The sequence below is a fragment of the Colossoma macropomum genome, unplaced genomic scaffold, assembly GCF_904425465.1.
Source record: "Colossoma macropomum unplaced genomic scaffold, Colossoma_macropomum, whole genome shotgun sequence".
NCBI lineage: Eukaryota > Metazoa > Chordata > Actinopteri > Characiformes > Serrasalmidae > Colossoma > Colossoma macropomum.
This window is the reverse complement of record NW_023494803.1, coordinates 24298918-24321495: the sequence shown is the minus strand read 5'-3', so window position 1 is coordinate 24321495 and position 22578 is coordinate 24298918. Positions and strand designations below refer to the sequence as shown.

The following is a 22578-nucleotide window of genomic DNA, read 5'->3' as shown; positions in this document are numbered from 1 at the left end:
GTAATAAAAGTCCTTAAGCGTTGTAGATTTTGAGCCGTCTACTCCTAGAATAAGGCACACGCCTATCTGAAAAATAATACCAACCTTTTATCACAGTTTACGACCTGATCACGATATTGTATTAAGATGTATGAGATAAAAGATGATCTCAATGTCATTTTGCAATATCAATAATGTGTTGCTGTCTTTGAAAAAAAAAAACTAATGGCTCTTCATACAATGGCACAATATTTCTTCATGTGTTCATTAATGTCTAGATTTTTTTCTTGACATTCTTAACAGGCATCATGTCTTCGATTCTTTTTTTTTTTTTAATGTTTTCAGTCTGGGTGGTAGTCCCTTGTTACTCTAGGAAGCAAGTAATTTTTTTAATGTCAACACATTTGATCATGAAGTTGCTTTTATTAGATGCCATTGCCAAATGTCATCACTTGATATGGAGAAATGCATGAAAGGTAAAAGGAGATAAACAGCTCATTATATTCTATTTTTAAATGACAATATGGAGCTGGAAGCATCACGATTTCAACACTAGGACTGTACCCTTATATACACACCTATTGACTGATAAATTCAAATTACTAAAATAATATTTACAGGTCCTAGTCAACACACATCCTTTTGAAATTCATGTATTAAATACAAATATATACTGTATATATTATATATATGTATCATTGCATACATATTTGCTCATGTTGCCTCAACCTTAACGATTGATCAAGCATTAATTTATTCATGTTCTCAGAACAGGCTAATGTGCAATACAATTCACCTCTTGAGAGAACTAGCGCTTTGGATTGCTCAGAATGCAGTTATCACATTGTCTTAGGAATAGTACGATTTGTTGAAAGTGGCAGCATTGTTTCCACTTTTAAGCTACAACTAATTTATATGATACTATCATGGATGTCTAACCCTGCACCTACTTCCACACATAGCTGTAACATTCAAAGGATAGCCTGACTCCAAACTGTCAAGTACAATAGAAAACTGATAGGAGAGCAGACTTAAACAAACAGATGTGCGAATACAGCCAACTGAGCTGTGGACACAGAGAGAATGGTACTGGCTACAGGTTCAGAGTCAGTTGTGAGGGTCTGATGGTGGCGTCAGTGAGAATGACAGGAAGGCTGGATAGGCAGATGTTCAGTCCACCTCCATTTCTCCAGGGTTTTTTGTCTGTTGGCTGCCCTTGCCATCTGCCCCTTGTCCTGCTGCAGGGCCATTGTGAGCCGCGTTGTCCTCTGCTGGCTCTTCAGCTTTCGGTTTGGGTCGGTTCACCACAGGATTGCAAACCTCCTCTAGCTCCTGAAAATGACACAGGAACATATAGTCTTTACTAAAGCATACAGGCTGTCACTGTCAATTATATCAGTAATTGAGTCATTTGAAAGAAAAAAGAAAGACCGGCCTGTGCAAAGTCTTTATGGAGGGCAGGAGCTCAAGAGTAAAAAAGGCAACCTGAACGTAAATTTAACTTAAATTAATCAACAGCATATACAGTCATATGCAAAGGTTTGGGCACTCCTGGTCAAATTATATGTTTTGTTCAGGAAAATAAGTACACATCCTCCACAGAGAACACACCTCTGCACATTTCATTACATGGTTACTGTTTATAAGGTGAACTGAACATGCTGTGGAAAAAAAACTAGAAATTAAGCACTAATATTTGCAGAACAATTGGCAATTTAAGTTCTCTGTACAGGATGTGTTAACTTATTTTCACTTTGAAAGCCAACAAATATGTAATTTGACCAGAGAGTGTTAAAACATTTGCATAAGGCTGTAGCAGACACTCTTATCAAGAGAGAGAATATAATCATGTTTCACAGGAAAGCAAATGTTTTCTCAAAGCAGGCTAAATTTGTAGCTCTGCTACTTAAACAGGTATTGAACGCCAGTCTCCATCATACAAGGCTGTAACGTTACACATTATGCGATCTAATTATTATTGAGAGCTCCACAGAATAAATCTGTTTTCTTTACAGTAACACAAACTTGGTCTAGCGAGCTTTCAGCACCCCTTACTGCCGACCTTACGTTTGGATTGTGAACCAGAAAACGCCACTTTTAAAAGACATTATCAGTGTTATTTGGCATGATTTCCAGCACTGTGGTGAGGAGTGCATCTGTGATAGGCTGGAGTTAAGAGAGGTGAAATCTCCACAAGAGGTCAGTACTGCACCAGAGGGATCTTAAAGAACGATCATATAAAAGACAATTATTATTATAAACGCTGACCAAGGGGGCACTTTTACAGTCTGAGGGTGGAAATGCAGAGGCTCAAGCCCCCACTAGAGTCTATCTGTGCAAGTGCCTGCAGGAGGAAAATTTGAAATGGGTTATGAAATAATTGAAGTTTGGGAGGAGGACCATGCCTGAATCTTGTCCTCCTTCCAATCTAATGCCCTATAAATTTCACTCTCTACCTTCCATTTCCTGTAATGAAGTTGTTGCAGCTCTTCACCTCCAAATCTCCTCCCTATTCCTCAGTACTATCTCTCTGTCCTACCTCTGTTCATGTAGAGGGGGTGGGGTGGGGTGTGGGTAGCTCTTAAAGTAGATGTCAACCAGCACTCCAGCCCAAGTTCTCAGATTCTCACCCCTCCTTCAGTCATCATTGAAGGTAAATTTTAGTTGGCTATTTAAAACCAAGACCTAGTAAACAAAACTGCATTTTCCTTGCCAGCTCACATATACATTACTTGTCCTTGCATCTACCATCCAAGAAACTGTGAAATGTGAAGTCTCTGCCATTTTGGAGCATTTAATTTTTACAGAAAGCATGTGATTCTGTGTCACATCGAACAAACCTGCCCTACTCAAACAAACACACCCACTCACACACCCTTCACACTATCACCAACTCTCAGCCGTTTGACATACACAAATGTCTTTGATGGACAGGACAGTGGAAAACAGCAATGTATAATGTCACATATTACAAACATTAAACTTCTGTATTCATCTTCTTCGTGGATGTTACCAGACTTGCTGTTGACAAACTGGAATATATTCTGTCCTCACTAGAGGAAGCTGGGCATTTAGCTAAGCTAACAGGCTCCAACAATATTCAGCGACAGACTTTAGGTATAAATCTTTACTGAAGGAGCCAACATCCAAAGTAAAGAATGTGTTACTTAAGTGTCTTTTAAGAACTTAAAACATGTGAATATAATCTAGAGACCTTCTTTAAAACGTCAACATTCACCATCATTAGCTTGGTGCTAACGTAACAGTCAAATCCCTGTTATCAGGCTAGTGTAAATTAGCATTATCTTAGCAAATGACTGTATATGGTGTTTCTGTATAAACAAATTTAAACATGTGTATGGTCTCTCTATACTGCAGTCTGCGGCAGCCTTTGTGGAACGTTCTACCACACAAAGGCCAGATCCCCTACCCTACCCCGCCTACTAAGACTTCCAATGAAAGCAGTGGTTATTAGTATACAGAATCACACCCAGAACATGAACTGTTCTTCACAGAGGAGTAAATGAAAAAGTAAAATACATAATACAAATACTAATTTAAGGTGTTAAAAGTTTTTTTTTTGTTTTTAATGCTCTTTAAATTTGTCTAACAAGTTGTCAAACAGCAGAGGGAGCAATATTACATTGGAAAAAAGTACAGCTTCTTTAAACAATAATCAAGTAATCAAGCTTAATCGAGTGATTATGACAGCGCCACACAGGTGTCTCTGACTTTATGACACCTGTCCACATCCGCTTGTCATGACATTAACTCTTTTACTGTTAATGGTTTAACTCACCCGAATCTTTTGAATGATCTCTGCTACTTTCACTACGGGATCCTGAGCGATGGAGAGTTTGCTTTGAGCGTTCATCTTGGTGTTCATCCAGCTCATGGCCTCATTCACACTCTTCTCCACAGTGATCATCTCCTCAGCGTTCAAATGCTGGTAGTTCTCATCCTGAAGTTCAAAACATATTTTTTTGTCAAACTTGATCATTCACAATTTCACCTTTTCCCACCACTTCAAGCAGCTCCACATTCATAATCGATATGCATCACTGGGTGTTTTTTGGATGTAGAATGTGACATTTTGAGTTCAGAGCATTCCTCTATCTCTTCTGTGCTTCTGCAAGTACCACACAGTTCATTGTTGTAATCAAGACAAATACTAAGGCCCTAATTCTCATTAAATATTTAAAAAAAACTCATAATGGATGCACATGAAGTCATACACCGGCATCAGATTACTACATATTAGCAATGCATATTTATTCATATATATAAAAAATGCAAAGGGAGTACGAAAGCAAAAATGCTTAATTATTCTTATACTATGATAGGACACTGACCCAATAAGGCAAGCACACTGTGCTATGGGGAAACTAAACAAGACCCAATGAGCAGGCCATCGACGATGAAAATAATCAAGATTGTGAAAGTAATTAGGCCAGTCCCAGCAGTGCAGTGATCCTCAGAGAAGCCATTAAAAAGCTTTAACAGGAGGTGGTAAACTTCGCCCAGAGGAGAAATACCATAACAGATATTTAGCAAAATACAGTACACGATATACATTGCATTCTACAGCAGCGGTGTCCAATCTTCTCTGCAGTTAGGCTGCAGGTTTTCATTCTAAACAAGCGGGAGCTCACCTGATTCCACTTATTTGCTCAGTTAGTCTCATTCAAAGAACTGATCATGTGTGCTCCTGCTTGGATTCGTTAAATTCACCAGCAGCACCTGATTTAATTTAATAAAAGACTGATTAGCTGAACTACGTATTGGCTTCCTCAAGGAGAGGTTTGGAAATGATTAAGCTAACACACTCACATATAAAATCACAATGTATTGTTTAGTTTTTTACGTGTATTTATATGTATGGTAGTGTTTTTTTTAACAAAATAAATGCTTAGTGCCCAGATTAATGGCTTTACATATTTTGTTAGAGTTCTTTTGCGCAGTACTGAATCATGACATATAGTGTTTGTGTTCAGGCTGCTGGACACACATTTTAGTTACACATTTGAATCAGCTGGTCAATATCTCAATATCAGATGCAATTCCAAGCCAGCCAATTTACCTTCTGCTTATATGCCTCTACAACTTTCAGGAACAGCTGGATTTTTCTGCCCAGTTCTTCAAAAGCCCGTGGCCTGTCCTCATGCTCTCTGTAACGCTCTTCAATGGGCTCCCCAAACCTCTACAAAAAAGCACAATAATACTAATGTATGCACAAAAATAACAAAAACATTTATGTTGATAATCCATGCAAATATTTCTTTTAGTAAAAACGCAAATGTACTATAGCTATTTCAAGATTTTTATTTCAGTATGAACAAAGCAAAACATCATCAGAATGAGGCATTTGCTTCATTTTATTAGAAGGTCCAAAAAGTGAGGAGTTCAAGTTTGAAAATACCATTCACTCCTCTGTCCATACATGGAAACTATACTGCAACATGTACCATATACCCACCTATTTAGACCACACTGTTTTATCTCTGACTATTGAATGAGGCACAATACAGAGGAGTTCACTGACCTTACATCAGTCTTAAGGGAACAGTAACAAAAACAGTGTTTAATTATAAGTGATAAAGAGAGGTTGGGAAATGGTCATGTAAATATTAATTGTGGCCATTTTGGTACATAAAACCACACAAATGCTATAAGTGGACCTCAAGCAAAAAAATACAAAATAAGAAAAATTTAGGATACAGGCCCCTTAAACAGAGACTAAGCAGCAGAGTCACCTACTTTGAGCTCAGCCAGTTTATCTAGATAGATCTGTTTTTCCTGGTCTTCTCCCTCCTCATACAGCCAGTTCTCTGTATCCTCAAGAATTAGAGTAAGTCTGCTACTCTCCTGCACACACATACACAACAAATGAGAATATCAAAATAATTTACATACAGTATAACATATGTGGAACAGAGTGAAGCAGAGTCCCAGATGATTAGTTTGTGCTATAAATGATTACAGAGGTGATATTCTCACATCTTCAGTGATGTATTTCTCATAGATTCCACACAGCTTGTCTCGCAGGTCATACACATACTCCTCCACAGCGTTCTTGGCATCATTCCTCTCCTTCTCCAGCTTGTCCTGAATAATCATTTTCCTCTAAAAGGAAAAGTATAAATTACAGTCACCAAGATATAATAGCTGAAAAATGGACTGGGTTACACTGTATTATTTATAGGTCAGGAGAGACAAAATACACAGCATAGATAACCTACATGCCAGAAATGTGTCTCAGAGGCAACATTACAATTACAGTTAGATATTATTGTATTATACACTGCCTGGCCAAAAAAAGGTCACTACCTGGATTTAACTAAGCAATTAGGTAAGAGCCTCCCATTGAATAATTACTGCATAGATGATTATGTTTCAGCTGGCAACACGTTATTAAACCCTAACTGATGTAGTAACTTCTCATTTGTTAAACAACTATGTTGAAAGACACATCCTGTGGTTGTGGAAAAGATGTTAATCTGTTTCAGAAGGGTCAAATTATTGGCATGCATCAAGCAGAGAAAACATCTAAGGAGACAGCTGAAACTACTAAAATCGGGTTAAGAACTGTCCAACGCATTATTAAAAAGTGGAAGGACAGTGGGGAAACATTATCTTTGAGGAAGGAATGTGGTCAGAAAAAATCTTGAATGATCATGATCGGTGATCACTTAAACGTTTGGTGAAATCAAATCAGAAAAACAAGAGTAGAACTCAGAGATATGTTTCATAGTGAAAGTAAGAGCATTTCCATACGCACGGTGCGAAGGGAATTTAAGGGATTGGGACTAAACAGCTGTGTAGCCTTAAGAAAACCACTTATCAGTGAGGCTAACAAAAACAGCTTCAATTTGCTAGGGAGCATAAAGACTCTGGAGCAATGGAAGAAGGTCATGTGGTCTGATGAGTCCAGATTTACCCTGTTCCAGAGTGATGGGTGCATCAGGGTAAGAAGAGAGGCAGCTGAAGTGATGCACCTATCATGCCTAGTGCCTACCGTACAAACCTGTGAGAGCAGTGCTATGATCTGGGGTTGCTGCAGTTGGTCAGGTCTAAGTTCAGCAATGTTATGTGCCCAAAGAATGAGGTCAGTTGACTACCTGAATATACTGAACGACCAGGTTATTCCATCAATGGATTTTTTCTTCCCTGATGGCACGGGCATATTCCAAGATGATAATGCCAGGATTCATTGGGCTCAAATTGTCAAAGAGTGGTTCAGGGAGCATGAGACATCATTTTCACACATGGATTGGCCACCACAGAGTCCAGACCTGAACCCCATTGAGAATCTTTGGGATGTGCTGGAGAAGACTTTGCGCAGTGGTCCAAATCTCCCATCATCAATACAAGATCTTGGGGGAAAATTAGTGCAACTCTGGACAGAAATAAATGTTGTGACATTACAGAAGCTTGTGGAAAGGATGCCACAGCGAATGCGTGCCGTAATCAAAGCTAAAGGCGGTCCAACGAAATATTAGTGTGTGACCTTTTTTTTGGCCAGGCAGTGTATATTGACATTGGGAAAAGGTACTAAAGTCATGTACTTGTTCTTTCTTTTCTTTCTCTTTTTACACAGTCTTTAGTTCAAAACTTTCAATATTCTTTAGTTTCAAATTTTATAAGAGCTATGGATTTACAAGAGGCCTGTACACTGTAAGGCCTAAAGAATAGGGACACCTTCAGTACAAGCCATTCTACTGCCATTGTTTGTCAATGGAATTTGCTTAGATATGTGCTTGATTTTATACACCTTAGGAATGAGTGTGGCTAAACAACTGAATTCAATCATTCCTTTTCTCCATATCTGTTTCTTCTTATCACTGGGATAGAGAAGCAGTTTGGATCAGGCTACAGGAGATGAGGGACACTCTGGGCAAGAATGAACACTACTCATTTTGAGTACATCAAACATCATTTGGAGTACATCAAACATCAAACATCATTTTGAGTACATCAAACATCAAACACCAAACAAGCTTTTAAAAAAACTAAAGGGCTTTAGGGTGGATTTTTTGAGGTGAGTTATTTGAAATGTCTTTAGTTTGTTATCTGGCAATTGCAGAAGGAAGCCAGACAGCTAACGTCACTACTATGAATTAATGGCATTAATGAACTAAATTGTGTCTTTGACAAAGAAGCTAGTCTAGCAGTCAGGATTAGCTGACACCACAGGGATTGCCAGTGATTGTATGATGCATTTGTGTGATGTATGCTGGATATTGTAGTAAGAGAACTGAGAACTGATGAGCAAAGACATGAAAACAATAAAACTGTGAATTCTGTGAAACTGGCTGAGGGATACAATGCTGCACTACAGAACTGAACCAAGAGGCTCAAACTGAAAGACACGGCATGCAGCCTGATAAGGGAAGAGAAGAGGAAAGAGAGATAAGAGCCCAAAGCCCAGAGGTGGGCTGCCTTCGCACTGACGTAACCAGCTACTAATATCCATTCCCTGAGGTCTGAACTGAGCTCAGCCATGTATATATAGGACAAAAGCTAAATCCCTCATTTCATTTGTAAACAGTAGCGAAGCACATCTTTTGTAAAAATGTTATGCTCAGCAAATATTTGAACAGAACCTCAGGGACATGCCAGGTGTAGCTCAGAGTTTACTGATACAAAGCAGGGTAAGCACACTGTTTGCATTATTGGGATAAATTCTGCAAATGTAAAAGGGCATTGCACTGACTTTTAAAGATTTCTGCACAGTTAAATAATTAAGGTGCAAATAAAGTCATTCAGACAGTTTTGATGTGAAATGTGTCATTTTAGAGAAAACTGTCATGTGAGAATTGTTCAAAGTGGTGATAAAAGGAACCAGACATTTAGATAGAGTTTAATGTCTCTAAAAGCTTCCTTCAAAGAAAATTATTGTACAAAATTGTTAGAAATACACTGCCTGATGCCTGAGATATTGTTTTACAATAGTTTTGAGATAGCGTTTTGGCATAAAATGTATTTTTCAATCTATTCATGGTTGAGAGAGATATGCAGACCTTATAAGGCAAAATAATACCTAAAGAAAACGTTTTTTTTTTTTTTTTCAGATTTACCACTATTTTACCATTATCAACATTACATGTAAAACTTGGTGTCCTGCCACCACCACTGTAAACAAATCTGAGTCAGTAAGTTTCTCTACAATGTGCCATTTTATACCAAGACACCCTGAAGGCAATATAAACTATATAGAAATTGATGGATGACTGGTGGAATTCCCCTTTAAAGTCTCTGTGGGTTCAGTCTTTTGCTAAAGTGAATCAATCTGCAAAATAAAATCAACCTCACCTCCTCTTCCACCAGGTTGTTCAGCAGCTCTCTGTCCAGCTGTCTGATGGTATTGGTCAGGATGGGTAGATCAATGCTCTTTACCTTTGTCTTGGGTTTGCTGCAGCCCTGCTCTTGTTTTTCACAGGACACTCCCTCCTTTAAAAAAATCAAATAGAGAGTATAAATAAAGCACATAGAAATGAAACATCAAGTATGCAGAAATAACAAACACTTCACTTGTATGATGCCTCAAAAGACCCAGTAGGTCAACAATGACATATATTGCATTTGTAGTTGTACCTTGTTATTAGAACTTGATGCTTTCCCCTCTTCATTGGGCTGCTCACCTTGGCCCTCCTGGTCCACTTGCATTTTAGTCTGGAAAACAAAGAAACCTCATCAACATTTATGGCACATGAGCCTGGTTATGTCAAGCATTCAGTTTAAATTCTAAATTACTAATTGCAATTCCCACACACTCGTGTTTCCTTATGAAAGGAGCTCTGTAGAGCAGGACACTTTTAACACACAAAATATCAAAAAACAAATTGAATCTCAAATTGACCTCTTTTGACCTCATCAAACCTGACAACATGCATTGTTACACCCCGAGTGTCCATGTAAACTGTTGATACAAGGCACATATTCAGGCTAGGGCAGAACAATAAATCAAATTTTTGTCTGTATTGCGATATGAGTTCTTGCGACAAACACACGGTTGAGTCAAATAACTTCCTGCAGCGCCTAAGTAACTTAATTTGAAAGGCCAGAGCACAGCATTAGAGGCCCGACAAGTGCACCACCTGTGCTAGGGTTGAACCCTGATCTGCTATACGGAGTGCAAATAACTTTTAGCTAAAAAACCTTCACATCAGCAAAAAACCTTCACATCAGCAGTGCTTCACATCAGCGACACTGTGTGTCCTTGTGCAGCTTCACTGTGCACAAAAATGGAAGATTTTGATGAAAGTAGATATTAGAATATTGTTATTTTTATTTTGCACAATAGTTAATGATGCTTCTGTAATTTAGTTTTTTTTTCCTGCAATTTGCTAAAAAGAGAGGTTAGTTACATTTTCGTTTACAGAGGAAAAAAATAAAGCCTGTATTTGCACATCTAGTTAGAGGCACACTGTTTCAATAAGTAATAATTTATTGCACCTCATATCGTCATTGTGATGTCAAGCTTTATCAGACTTGGTATTTTATGTCCATACCATGCAGCCCTAATTCAGACAGCCCTTATTTTTGCTTTAGTGAAAAATAAAAAATGTTTTATCGAAAGAAGAGACCCCATTATATCGTATTGAATCAAATTATACATCTTGTATATTGATAATTTCCCTAATGTATAGTATACATACAAGACAAATAAGGCCCAACTATGAATGCCGGGTCACTATGGGTGCATTTGCTCTTTTAAGCATCTTATGTTTAAAAGTAATTTCATGTTCAATATTTCATCTATTCATTACATTCCCATGTTCTGCTAATTCAGTTACAGATGGGATAAAGGGAGAGGTGGTACGGAGGCTATTTCCAACCTGGTCCTCTGGCCTGCTCTCATTCTGAACAGTGGGTTCTGCCTCCATCTGCACATCCTCTGCCTCTCCCTTCTGCTTCTCGATCAGAGAGGCACTGGACACACTGAAGATGCCATGCACGTTTACACGCACTTTCACTTTGACCTTTGAACTGTCTCCATCAGGCTGGGGCATAACATTCTGGACAGTGAAGCGGCCTGCACGGACAGAGAGAGAAATGAGACAAGTGCAAAGGACAGTATGTCGAGAATTTCTTATTAGATCTGTTTTACGCTGTGATTAGGATGGTCACTATTGATTACAGAAGCAATCGAGTAAGCTACCAATTATTTTGATTAAGTAATCGTCAAAGCTTTAAAAAGGTCAAAGAATAATAACACATCATGCATAGCCTCAAAGATTCCAAAATAGTAATTTTTTTGGAAATAAGAATCTCTATGTGAATTATTAGAGTAAACAGATTTAGTCTAGTATTTGTGACAGTTGTGATTATTACTTAAGAAGAGGCCACATGATCTACAGTATAGTACACCCTTAAAAAGACACAAAGCCAGACTCACAGGGAGAATAACTTGGAAGCTGAAAGACTAAACGTGATAACTCTTGTGGGAGTCAGTGCTTCACAGAACTAATGTCTCAGTCCTAATTACCAGACAGGTGGGTAAACTCTGACGCTGGTGCTTAACACCTCTGAGGCTAGCTATTTTTAGCCCACCTGTTTCAGCTGTGCTGAGATACACTAGATGCTGTAGTATCAATGGGATTGTCTACATAAATGGTAACTACAGCCAAATGGGATGAATAAGTCTTGTATGTGGAGAGAGCCTTACAACACCAATCTGCACCTCACCTATTCTGCTGTCTGGGTATGGCAAATCTTGTGGAGAGCTGTAAAAGGCTTCCAGATCAAAAGGGTCTTTCTTGTGGAAGGTGATCACTTTGGAGAAAGGTGCTGCATGGTTCTTTGTGTACACCTCACACTCCCTATAAAGGAAAAGGAATCGTAAGATCAGTGCAAGACGGTAACTTGGCCTGTAAGTGCACACAAAAATAGTTTCAAGGCTAACATTTTCCAGTCTGTTTACATTAGTTTTTATCCCTGTACACAGCCTTCAGCTCTCTAACATGTAATTGTTATGGACAACACACTCTGGAACCTGAATTTCCTTTGTCTTTGAATTTAATTAAATCTGTATAAAGCTTAGAATATAACTTTATTTATAGGTTTAGTTTTGTTTTTACTGATATTGAAAACAAGATCAACAATATTTTTTGTCAGTGGCTGTAGCTAGACTAACTAATCCTGTTAAGGAACTGCAACACCAAAGGTTAAGGTAAGATACAGGTTAAACTAATAATAACGATACTTAAAACACTTTACAGTATGACTTTAAATAAACTTCATTATTATCACTATTAGGGGTGCACTGATCATGGCCCATTTCGATATCTTTGCTTCCAAATTGGCTGGTGGCCATTTTTTGTGCCAACTGTATTAGCCTTTTTAAGCAGCAGGCCACAAAGACTGTAACATTTTTTGTTTACTTTTTTACCTAAAGCTCACATGTTGCAGGCTAAAGTAACACACTGATCTGAAACACAGTTCACAGATGCATATACATGTGCATGAAATTGTGTGTACATGAAATTAATGGCCTGGCACAGTTCTGAACATACCCTACGAAAGAATGTGATTTTGTTTAACAACCAGCTAGGCAGATCTAACAGGCTCCTCCACTAGAATTCAGCTGAAAAACTGAAAAAAGGAATTACTGTAAAATATACAACAAACAAAGTAAAGAGTATGAGTATGTTACAAATATGTCTTACAAGCTTCAAATGTCAAAACTGTGCTAATATTAGCTTTGTAAATTAACTGGTTTATTACATCCAAACATCCTAAGGCTAATTACTTAGTTAATGCATGGACTTCAGTGAAAACTAGCAAACTACAATGAAAACTAGCCAACTACAGCTAAACTTACACATTATGTACATCATAAAATTGCAACACAGAACACTGAAAGTGATTTAAATAAGTCGGCCAATCGCCGACCGTGTGTCGAGCAAAAATCAGCCGATTTCGATTCTGTTTGATTCTGATTGTGCACCCCTAATCATAACACAACAAGAACAAAGACATGAAATACCACTTATTAAACAACAGTTAGTTCCGGCCACGCAAGCTGATTGGTTGAGAAGCGTTCTAACCGTGCTGTTATTTCGCCATAACATCACAGGTTTTTCACAAACACTGAATCACTACGCTGAGACGCCGTTGCTAAGCCACGACTTTGACAGCTGTAGGAGACGTTCTAGCCATTTGAACGTTTTTACTTTTTACTTTGTGCACAAACTGATGGATACTCTTAAGATTACATTTGACCGACAGCCGATTTGGTCAGACTCTGAAGATGAGACTACACTAAATTCCCCAACTTGAAGGTTGGTCTGTGTAAGTAGCTGGAGAACGAACTGCTGGCTGTGCAGCGAGTGAGCAGAGCTTGTTACTCTGATGTAACAACAAGCTGCTTGTTAAGGAACTATAATTTGGCGGAAGGAATTGCTAACATTTAAACATAATAAATGCCACGTTCACAGCCCAATTTATTTATTTCTTACTTCATTTATTTAACTGTTGTATAAAAGCAATAAAACACTCAATGTCGTGTGTTATTGCAAATAACATAAGGGCTGTGATGATCTACGGTGACCAAATCACAGCCGTGATTTTATTTCGCAATAACACACTACCTCTCGTGTTCTATTGCTTAAATAACTGACTTGATTTAGGAGCCCTACTCTTTTAGGCTGGAAAGCCTCTTACCCTACACCCTCGTCTGTGGGAGACTTCCAACGAAGAGTGACTGGGAATGGCACCACATCAGTGATGGAGAACTCACGGACCTTGAAAGCTGGGGACAAGATTGCACACTATACACACACACACACACACACATACACACACACACAGATGAACATTTAGCCTGCACATGCAACTACTATTACATAATGAACATCAATAAAGAAGAAGTTGTGATATAAATCAGTGCATATATAGTTCACTACGACAATTTACGCCTTTGCGTCTCCAAAAGGTGATAAAACCAGATGCATAAGTACACATAACGCAAGCTTTTGTAGAGATTGTGCCGTGTTTTTTTAAGAATTTTAGAATGCACTTACTATAAAGACTTTTCAGAGTCAATGTATATGTTATGAATGTTAAAATGTAAAAGGCAAATGCAGACATATACAGGAAAATGTGTCTTATTGACTTTTGTAGTGTATTTGTTAGGGACGACTAGCTGACTAATAAATCCATTTGTCACTGCTGTGGGCAACAGCTGACTAGTAAAGCATAGTGCCTGCCATACAGCAACTAAATACAATGCTAAATACAATGCTCAAAGTATATAATTAGTAGGAACATTCTACATGAAATGAAACCAATTCCACTACAGCTGCGCTTAAGTACAGCCTCGTAAGCCAGACCAGGTAGGTTTCGAGAAGCGCCAACTTTAATAGGAAAAGGCCATTTTACTGACATGCAAAACAACCAAATACAGACCATTTAGCGCAACACGTACACAATGCAAACAAACTCACATTAAATAACTGTCAGAAAACACTGAGGAAATCACATTTACTAGTTAACAAAAAACAGCAGGAATAGCATGAATGTTTTCCAGATCTTGCTTTTGACAAATAATTTATTTCCAGACTGATAAAACAGGGCACAAAAGCACAGATATTTTCATGAGAAGTGAGATTTTGAGAACTGTGGTGATTACAGCATACAGTTTACATCGGACAGTCTGTGTACTTCTGGGAGCAGAGTGCCTGAGGCTGAAGATCACTGAAATACAACAATAGAACAATTTTGCAGTGCATCCCTCACATCTCAAAACCAGTGGTGCATTCTCCCCAGAAGTGCCCACCACAGACTTGCATTAAATTTGAATTTGCTTTTCTTTGAACTTGAATTGCTTTTTCTTTAAGCAAAGCATCGAATGTATTTTTAGTTTTCTGCAGAGCAGCTATAGAAATTACTACATTATGTTAGCATCAAGCTTACTGAAGAGTACCTTCACTTCTCCACACAGGTTGTAAAACTACTTACAGCAGCTGTACATAAAAAACTAGTATTAGTATTTTTTTGATGGTTTTGATGTTTTTTGTGAATTCTTCAGAATATATTTCTCTCTGTACCTCTACACAAAAACACAGAATCTGCTGCTAGCCCCTATTAGCAAGCTAATAACAAAATACTTTTCATTCATGCCCATTTTTTTATTTTGATAATGACAACTCAACTACTTTTCAGAACAATTTGTTGACCAAAAAAAAGCAATAGTCATGCAAGTTCTAGTGTTTAGTAGGACTGCAGGCTCTTTATATCCAGTGATAGAAGTGAAGTAAAATATCTACATATCACCTGTAGTGCACATCCTCGTGCCACCGCCTCATCTGCGTTCAGGGTGGTACTGATGTCTTTACAGAAGAACTTAGAAATCCTCTCTTTAATGGCTGGAATCCTAGTGGCTCCACCAACAACTTCAACAGCATAGATCTCATCTCTGCTTAGCTCTGTCACAGAGAGCAAAGCAGTTACTTACTGTGACGCATGCTGATTGTGCAGAATCATTCATTTGAACTTACTTGATTGGTCCATGACTGCTTTCAGTGGTGCTTCCACTCTCATCAGAAGGTGAGCACACATCTCCTCAAACTGACTCCTGTAAAATCAGAATGACACAAACATCTGAATAAAAGAATCCAACAATAGAACTAGAGTTATAAGGGTGGGTGACATAATGACACGATATCATTACCACAAATAATTATGTCAGGATAAACTTTCCTGGCCATTTTGTATATACTGGTAATACTTCCAGAACACTAACAAACTGAAAGTTTCATTAAAATGAAATTTTAGAAGAGTCATTCTAGTGGTGTAGCAGTCTAAGGTTTTGCTCTACTGTCAGGGGATTGCAAGTTTGAATCCCAAAATGCCAGAAGCTAAAAACTGTGTAACTGGATTCAATGCAATATGTGACATTTTGAAGGAAAAAACTCTGTACTCTTGTGTTTTTAGGTTTTTTGAAAGTTTATCAAACCGCAGAGAAATTAATTATTGTAATAATTATTATGTTTCATGAAAATGTCTTCAAATATCATGTTGACATATTTTAACTAATAACACTTCAAGTGCCATTTGAGCCAAAATGAAACATTTAATGATAAAGCCTACTCGCCTCCTACACCAGAGCCACAATCTCTAGAGTGATTTTCCAGATTAAAGACTAGGAAAACCTTCTTCTGATGATATATTTTGAAAGTAGGAGGAATTTTTGAAAAACTACAAGCTCTGGGGTGGATACATGGGGGCGGGCTGGCAAGTGCAGAAGGAAACCAAATAAGCAATCAGTTCTGCTAGGAAGACAAACATAACACCTGTATTTACTAGCCTCTACATCAGTGGCGGTGCTAGCAGTCAGGATTTCTTTTTTGTTGTGAGAGGGATTCCCAGATGTTATGTAACGTGTAATGCATTGCAGTGAGAGAACATGTATGGACAAAAGCACAAAAAGGATACAAAATTATGGATTTTGACAAATACATGAGGCTGAAGGATGTAATGCTGCGCTACACAATATTACATAACATGACAAATAACATGTTAAATGCTAGTCTAGGCCAGAATGCCATTTATATTTATAATCTACCTCCAAAAAAGTAAACTATTATTTCACTACTATTTTTTTTTACTGGTGGTTAACGTATAACATGTTGTGGAAGCCAGCACAGAAATCTGCCACACTGTTATTAACCTTTTAAATTATGCTGTTTCTATAACCTTACCTATTCATCTTCCCCGAGACATCAATGTCGTTCATGAAGCACTCAATGTTGAGTGGTAGCTCTGAAGAGTTTGCACTCATGAGCTTCTTCAGCTTCTCACACTCTTGGTAGAGCCTCAGAAGGGCCCGAGGGTTCTCCTTCACATTTAACTTGTAACGGCCCTTAAACTCTTCACAGAAATGCTCCACCAATTCTTCGTCAAAGTTACGGCCACCCAAATATGGGTCAAATGCTGTTGCCAATACCTGTGAAAAGGGAAAGAGTTCATGCAGTTTTACACAAGTGGGTACATGGAGTAGGAAGGGTTCTTCTGAAATCGTCTGAAGTTACAATTTAAACTTAGAAAATACACTTAGCTCATGAGGCTGAAAGCGTGACCGACCTTCAGTTTCCCCTTGTTGAAGGAGGCAATTGAGACTTGGTAAGATGAGTGACCAATGTCCACAAACACTACGTTGCGCGGCTTTTCTTCTGGGTTTGGCAAATCCTGCTTATAGATGCCATAGGCCAAAGCCACTGCAACAAGAAGCAACAATTCTCTATCTCCATCTCTTAGAACAGATATTGATTGAGAGAAATGTTATACAAACATGTTTTGGCATACCACATAGCACAGTGTACAACACAAGCCTTGCTGATAGAGTAAAAGTCTCATCTGTTCATAATTGGGGTCTGACTGATACATAGTTTGGCTGATAATATTGGCTGATATTGACGACACAGTTTTATTGGCATCTTTGAAATTTTTGCTGATAATATACTGATATTTAGCATTGCCGGGAAGTGATGGTAGAAACGAGTGAGATAGTCCTTTTGCTTCTTTTAGGACAGTTTCACTGTGTCATCACATACTGGATTCAGCTTACTCCAATCAGAATTATTTTTGCCCCTACTGCTTCGGCATATAATTATACTGATTACAGCTTTAAGGGAGAGGGAGAGGAGAGAGAGATTCACTGTTTGACTTTTCTGGCACTATGACCATTTTGGTGGTAGCCCTACTGAGGTTTCACTGTTTAGCACATATTCTCAGCAGCAGCTATAATAATAATAATAATAATAATAAGAAGAAGAAGAAGAAGAAGACGAAGAATTATTATATTGGCCTACACTGACAGTTCTCAGAATTTTTAGCCTCCTAAAATCGGTACCGACCACAATATTTTTATATCAGTCAGGCCCTTTTAATAATGCATATTATCCGCTTTTCAAACAAGCTGGTTATAGGTTATGCACTCAATATGTGAAAAATAGGTAGCATGGAAGTAAGTGTCTACAGTAAATCAAAACATATATAAGTCACAATGTAATCTAACTCCCTGTCAGTAAGGAGTGCCACATCACTGTCCCTGCTAAGATAGCTGGAGGCCATGGTGCTGTCCTTGGTGCTGAAAAAGATTAATCATAAAACAATCTCTCAACATTTTACAGAGTGTTGTATTATGTCCACGTCCATCCATGAATTGAAATTTCTCTTAAACCACTTATTATTTATTTGCAATGTCAGACTAAAGGACATTCTTTTCAAACCCTTTCCAAAGCATACAAACTGGCAGATCCTGCAAAAGTCACAGCCGCAACACTCACCATGATGTTAAGAGGAATGCAGCACCATGGACAGCACCATGTCATCAAGGCAAACTGACATTCTAAAGGACCGTGGCCAATCAGCATGTTCTACTAATGAGTATTTCTTATAGTATTCTTACAGTATCCACTACAGTGCAATTTGAAAAAAGGCTGCTGTCATGTGCATGCAGCTCAGGAGAAGGTATCATTTTGATGATACTGTGCTTTTCTTCACAGACCTGCTGTCGTATCATTAATCAGTCTCAAGCAGTTCAGTCCTGCGATCTGACAGGCGTCCATTAGAGACCTTCGCTCTGCATCAGTAAAGAAGCTGGGGACCTACGCAAAAGAAAAAGGGCTAACTCTTCCAAGCATTACATAAAAAAATGCACTAAAGCATGACACATTGAATTTATTTGATTCTAATGTGATCGACATTTCCGCATAAACAAAATCTATTACATTAAAACAATTACAATCAAACGTTTGTTGTGGCAATAGTTTGTTCATGTGGTACTAATTTACACATTTGAATTAAATGGGTTTGTTGACCTGAAAATAACATGTAATATGCTATGTTTATCACAGCATTGCATCCCTCAGCCTCATCAGTTTGACAGAATTCACAATTTTGTGTCTTTCTGTGGTTTCATCCATCAATCTACTTTCATTACAATACCCAGCATCACACACACTATCTAAGCCGCTTATGCTTCTGGGTCGCATGGGGTGCTGGAGCCTATCCCAGTGGTCATTGGGCAAAAGGCAGGAATCACCCTGGACAGGTCAATACCCACCATGCACTATGCAAATACATCATTTAACCACTAGGAATCCCCCTCAGAGTGATGAACAAATCCTGACTGCTAGCACAGCCACTGATATAGAGGCAAATAAATATAGACGTGATATTTGACCTCCTTCCTTCAATATTAGCTTACTAGCGGAAAAAGCATTTTAAACAAGTATCCACACTTTTTGCAGAACGTGTAGTTTTTAACCCCTACTAACACCTAAGATACATCATCAGAAGGTGGTCTACTGAGGCCTTAAACTGGAAAATCTTACTCTAGAGAATTTTGTTGCACCACTGCAGGAGGAGGCTAAGGCATGTTTACAGATATAAGTTATAGTTACAAATTTTAATGTTTCCCTTTAAATGTAATGAAACTTTTTTCAGTGTGGCAAAACAATGTCTATGGGACCACTTACAGAAATCACACAGTCCACCACAGGCTTCTTCAGAGCACTCTCAGAAGTCTCTTTCAGCTTGGTGAGTAACATGGCTGTCACCTGCTCCATAGTGAACACCTTATCCTCATCCAGGTACCGAACCTATAGATGCCATTTGACAGTGATTGCTCTTATTCAAAACTGTACATTGCTAAATCATTAGCCAGACAGACAGTAAGCAGTTTAACATGGAAAACAATGTAATAAAGCTATCTGCATAATTTGTTTTCAGGAAGATTGAGGTAGCGCATTTACATAGCGGGGGAGGGGAGGGTGAAGGAAGAGGGGTGGGGGGTGGGGGGAGGGGTCAGAAACCTCACCTTTACTCCAGCGCTGCCATTGGCCAACTTGTGAAGGCTGTAAGGTAACTTGGCTCTCTCCCCCTGAACAAAGGGGTCATCAAATGCTCGACCATGGAACTTCTTAAAGCCATGAACTGTGTTCTTAAAGTTTGTTATCATCTGTAGGGAGAAATGCATTCTGTTCAGTATGTTACATTCCCAAAATCCCAGCCAGTCCCTAAACATTTAGGATAGGCAGACTGTGAACCTGCAACTGCATGTGTACCTGACTCTTAGCAGCATTTCCAATGGTCCGATTTTTAGATGCCAGAGAAACACAGGCCCTGTGGGAAAATAAGCTGTTCATTAATTTATCATTGTGATTGCACCCGTCATACTCAAGTACACAAGAGACATTGTATCCTCCCTTGTTGCCCCAGTGATGACAATACTGATTGCTCAAGGGGGGGGGTCACCAGACAGCACCTCGGACAGCACCTTCAGTGTTGCTTTCACAAGCTTTGGTCAATCAGAGAACTAAAGAAAGAAATGTAATCTTTGTAATAGTAATCCAATATTAATGCCTAAACCTATATTGGGAGTTTACTGAAGACCGGAAACTTAGAGCAATAAGACCAGATCTGAGACAGACAATAGTGATATATACAATACACAGTTTGAACACAGCAAATGCTTTGTAAATTAAAAAGGAAGCGTATTGCTGTCATATCAAAACCTGATGTTTTTAACATGTGAAAACACCATCTGCCCTTCAACATTTTGTGGTTATTTTATGATGAATGAACCAATAGAAATGATCCATTATTCCTTGGGATTAAGATACTGTTAAGTTTAGAATGTTTCTTCCTCCTATGAAGTTTTTATGTTAGAGATACAGGGTTTTGTTACTACGGTGATTATAACCTAATCATTTAGATAATGACACTATTAATAACAAACCTAAACAAAAGGGTTGAATATCATGACAGCCCAACAGGAACAACCACAGCTTTTCTCAACATCATATCAACTTTTAAATGGACTGAGGGTTCTGCTGCTATTCGATCACACAAATATGAGATTAGGTGCAGGACACATGATCTTGTTGCAGTGTTTCTTTTCCTGGTCCTGTGCCTCCGTGAATCACTATAGGCTTCTTCTACTTCTAAAAAGTCACTGGAAACAATAGGACTCTCTGTCCTGCATCCAATGTCACAGGTTTAGCATATAGCGAAGCACAAGCATCTGCATGCAGTGTAAAAGCGATGACACGTGTTTCTTCAAGGCATTTCAGCCTGCATTTTTGGGGAAGTAAAGACAGGGCCAAAAACCCCATCCAGTCACATGTGTCATTCATGGTTCAGATATTTCTAATTTGATCTAATGATCGATTATACTTCCACTTAAAAGAGCTCAACTGATTGTATGAAAACTGCCAAAACTGTGTACTATTGAACAGCACATTGCGAGTCTAGTATTTTGTAAAGACAACATCAAAGAGCCAGAATTCATCTGCACAACTGAATGAACACCTACAGTGTTGACTTAACACCCACATCATTCATTTAAATCCAGCTGGACACGAATAAACACAGAGTGAATCCAGCACTGGGGATTTTGTGTGCAAGACAGAAACCCATAAGACAGGTTGTTCCTCGGTCAGGGCGTAGCAATGTCTCACTCTTCTGACTTATACACCCCATTACACTGTGCAAAACACTGCTCCATCCTTAAAATTCAAATGTAAAGGGAACAGCTAGCAGTGAAGCTATCACTGCCCTACAGAATAACACGCACTGCAATGTCAAATATGGAGAGCCTGATGACGACTCTGCAGAATAAAACGCTGCTGCAGACCGGGAAGCAGAGTATGTGGGTACACTGCCAGCTCGGCTACAGCAAACATTGCGTAACAAAACACAGCATCGTTTTCCAGTGATGGCAAAGCTGGGCTGTACTTACGGAGTGCATCTGTCACTGTACTCATTAGCAATGGTTTCAATACCGCCGCTCCTGGCAACAGCGATGTAACAGTTCTGAAAACCCACATCAAAACCTACCACAGACATATTCGAGCGGAAAAAATATTTTTATTTTTCCCTTGTTACTTCCAGTTCCTTTCTTTTCTTTTTTTCACCGTTGCAGCTGGCTGAGAACAACTCACCACCCCTAACCTAAAATGTGTGACTACCGTTGTTTCGACAGTGCGCTTACAACCGAGCTAAGAGCCACTAGCTGTTATGTAATCCAGGCTTTTTATAGCCAACTCTTTCACACTAATCCTAGATGAGGACGGTTCTACTGCATTCTTGCAGCCTCCACCGATATTGTCAACCGGCAGTGTGGGCAAACCTGCGCAGTTGGCCGGAGACTGGAACAGCCTGAAACACCGCCCCCCGTTTGCTATAATTGGTTACTGGACACCGAAAAACGGCCCGATTGGTGCAGCGCGCCAGATAAGGAGGAAAAATCTAGAAGCTCGAAAGAGAGGCAGACAGCCTACGTCACAAGGAATGACCGGGCAGAGAGGTCCGCCAATCAGAGAGGAGCAAAAACTGACATCAGGACAACTGACACAGACTATTATTGTTGTTGTTATTATTGTTACTATTATTAATTATAGTAAATAATAATCATAATAATGCATTTTATTTATATAGCACACTTTTCATGACAATGTCAACTCAGTGTGCTTTACAGAAAAATAAACAAAATCCATGAAACACATTTAAAATGTAAAATCTTAAGATTCTTTTTTTTAAAAAGATAAAGATCCAGAATTTCTTAGAGACCCGGAAAGCTCGTTTCTACAT

General features: G+C 38.7%; 1 protein-coding gene across 1 annotated transcript; it reads right to left on the bottom strand.

The window, feature by feature from the left end:
- Positions 1-382: 382 nt before the first annotated feature.
- On the bottom strand, positions 383-22118 carry hspa4l (heat shock protein 4 like). Its single transcript, XM_036593894.1, has 19 exons — positions 21728-22118; positions 20052-20109; positions 19805-19945; positions 19464-19586; positions 18491-18590; positions 17065-17198; positions 16683-16927; positions 15480-15556; positions 15256-15407; positions 13645-13751; positions 11668-11801; positions 10818-11014; positions 9574-9651; positions 9292-9429; positions 5977-6102; positions 5737-5844; positions 5060-5179; positions 3779-3940; positions 383-1311 (listed from the first exon to the last, which is right to left on the bottom strand). The coding sequence occupies exons 1-19, from the start codon at positions 21832-21834 to the stop codon at positions 1150-1152; spliced, it is 2469 nt and encodes an 822-aa protein (XP_036449787.1). The 5' UTR covers positions 21835-22118; the 3' UTR covers positions 383-1149.
- Between the last annotated feature and the right edge of the window lie 460 nt (positions 22119-22578).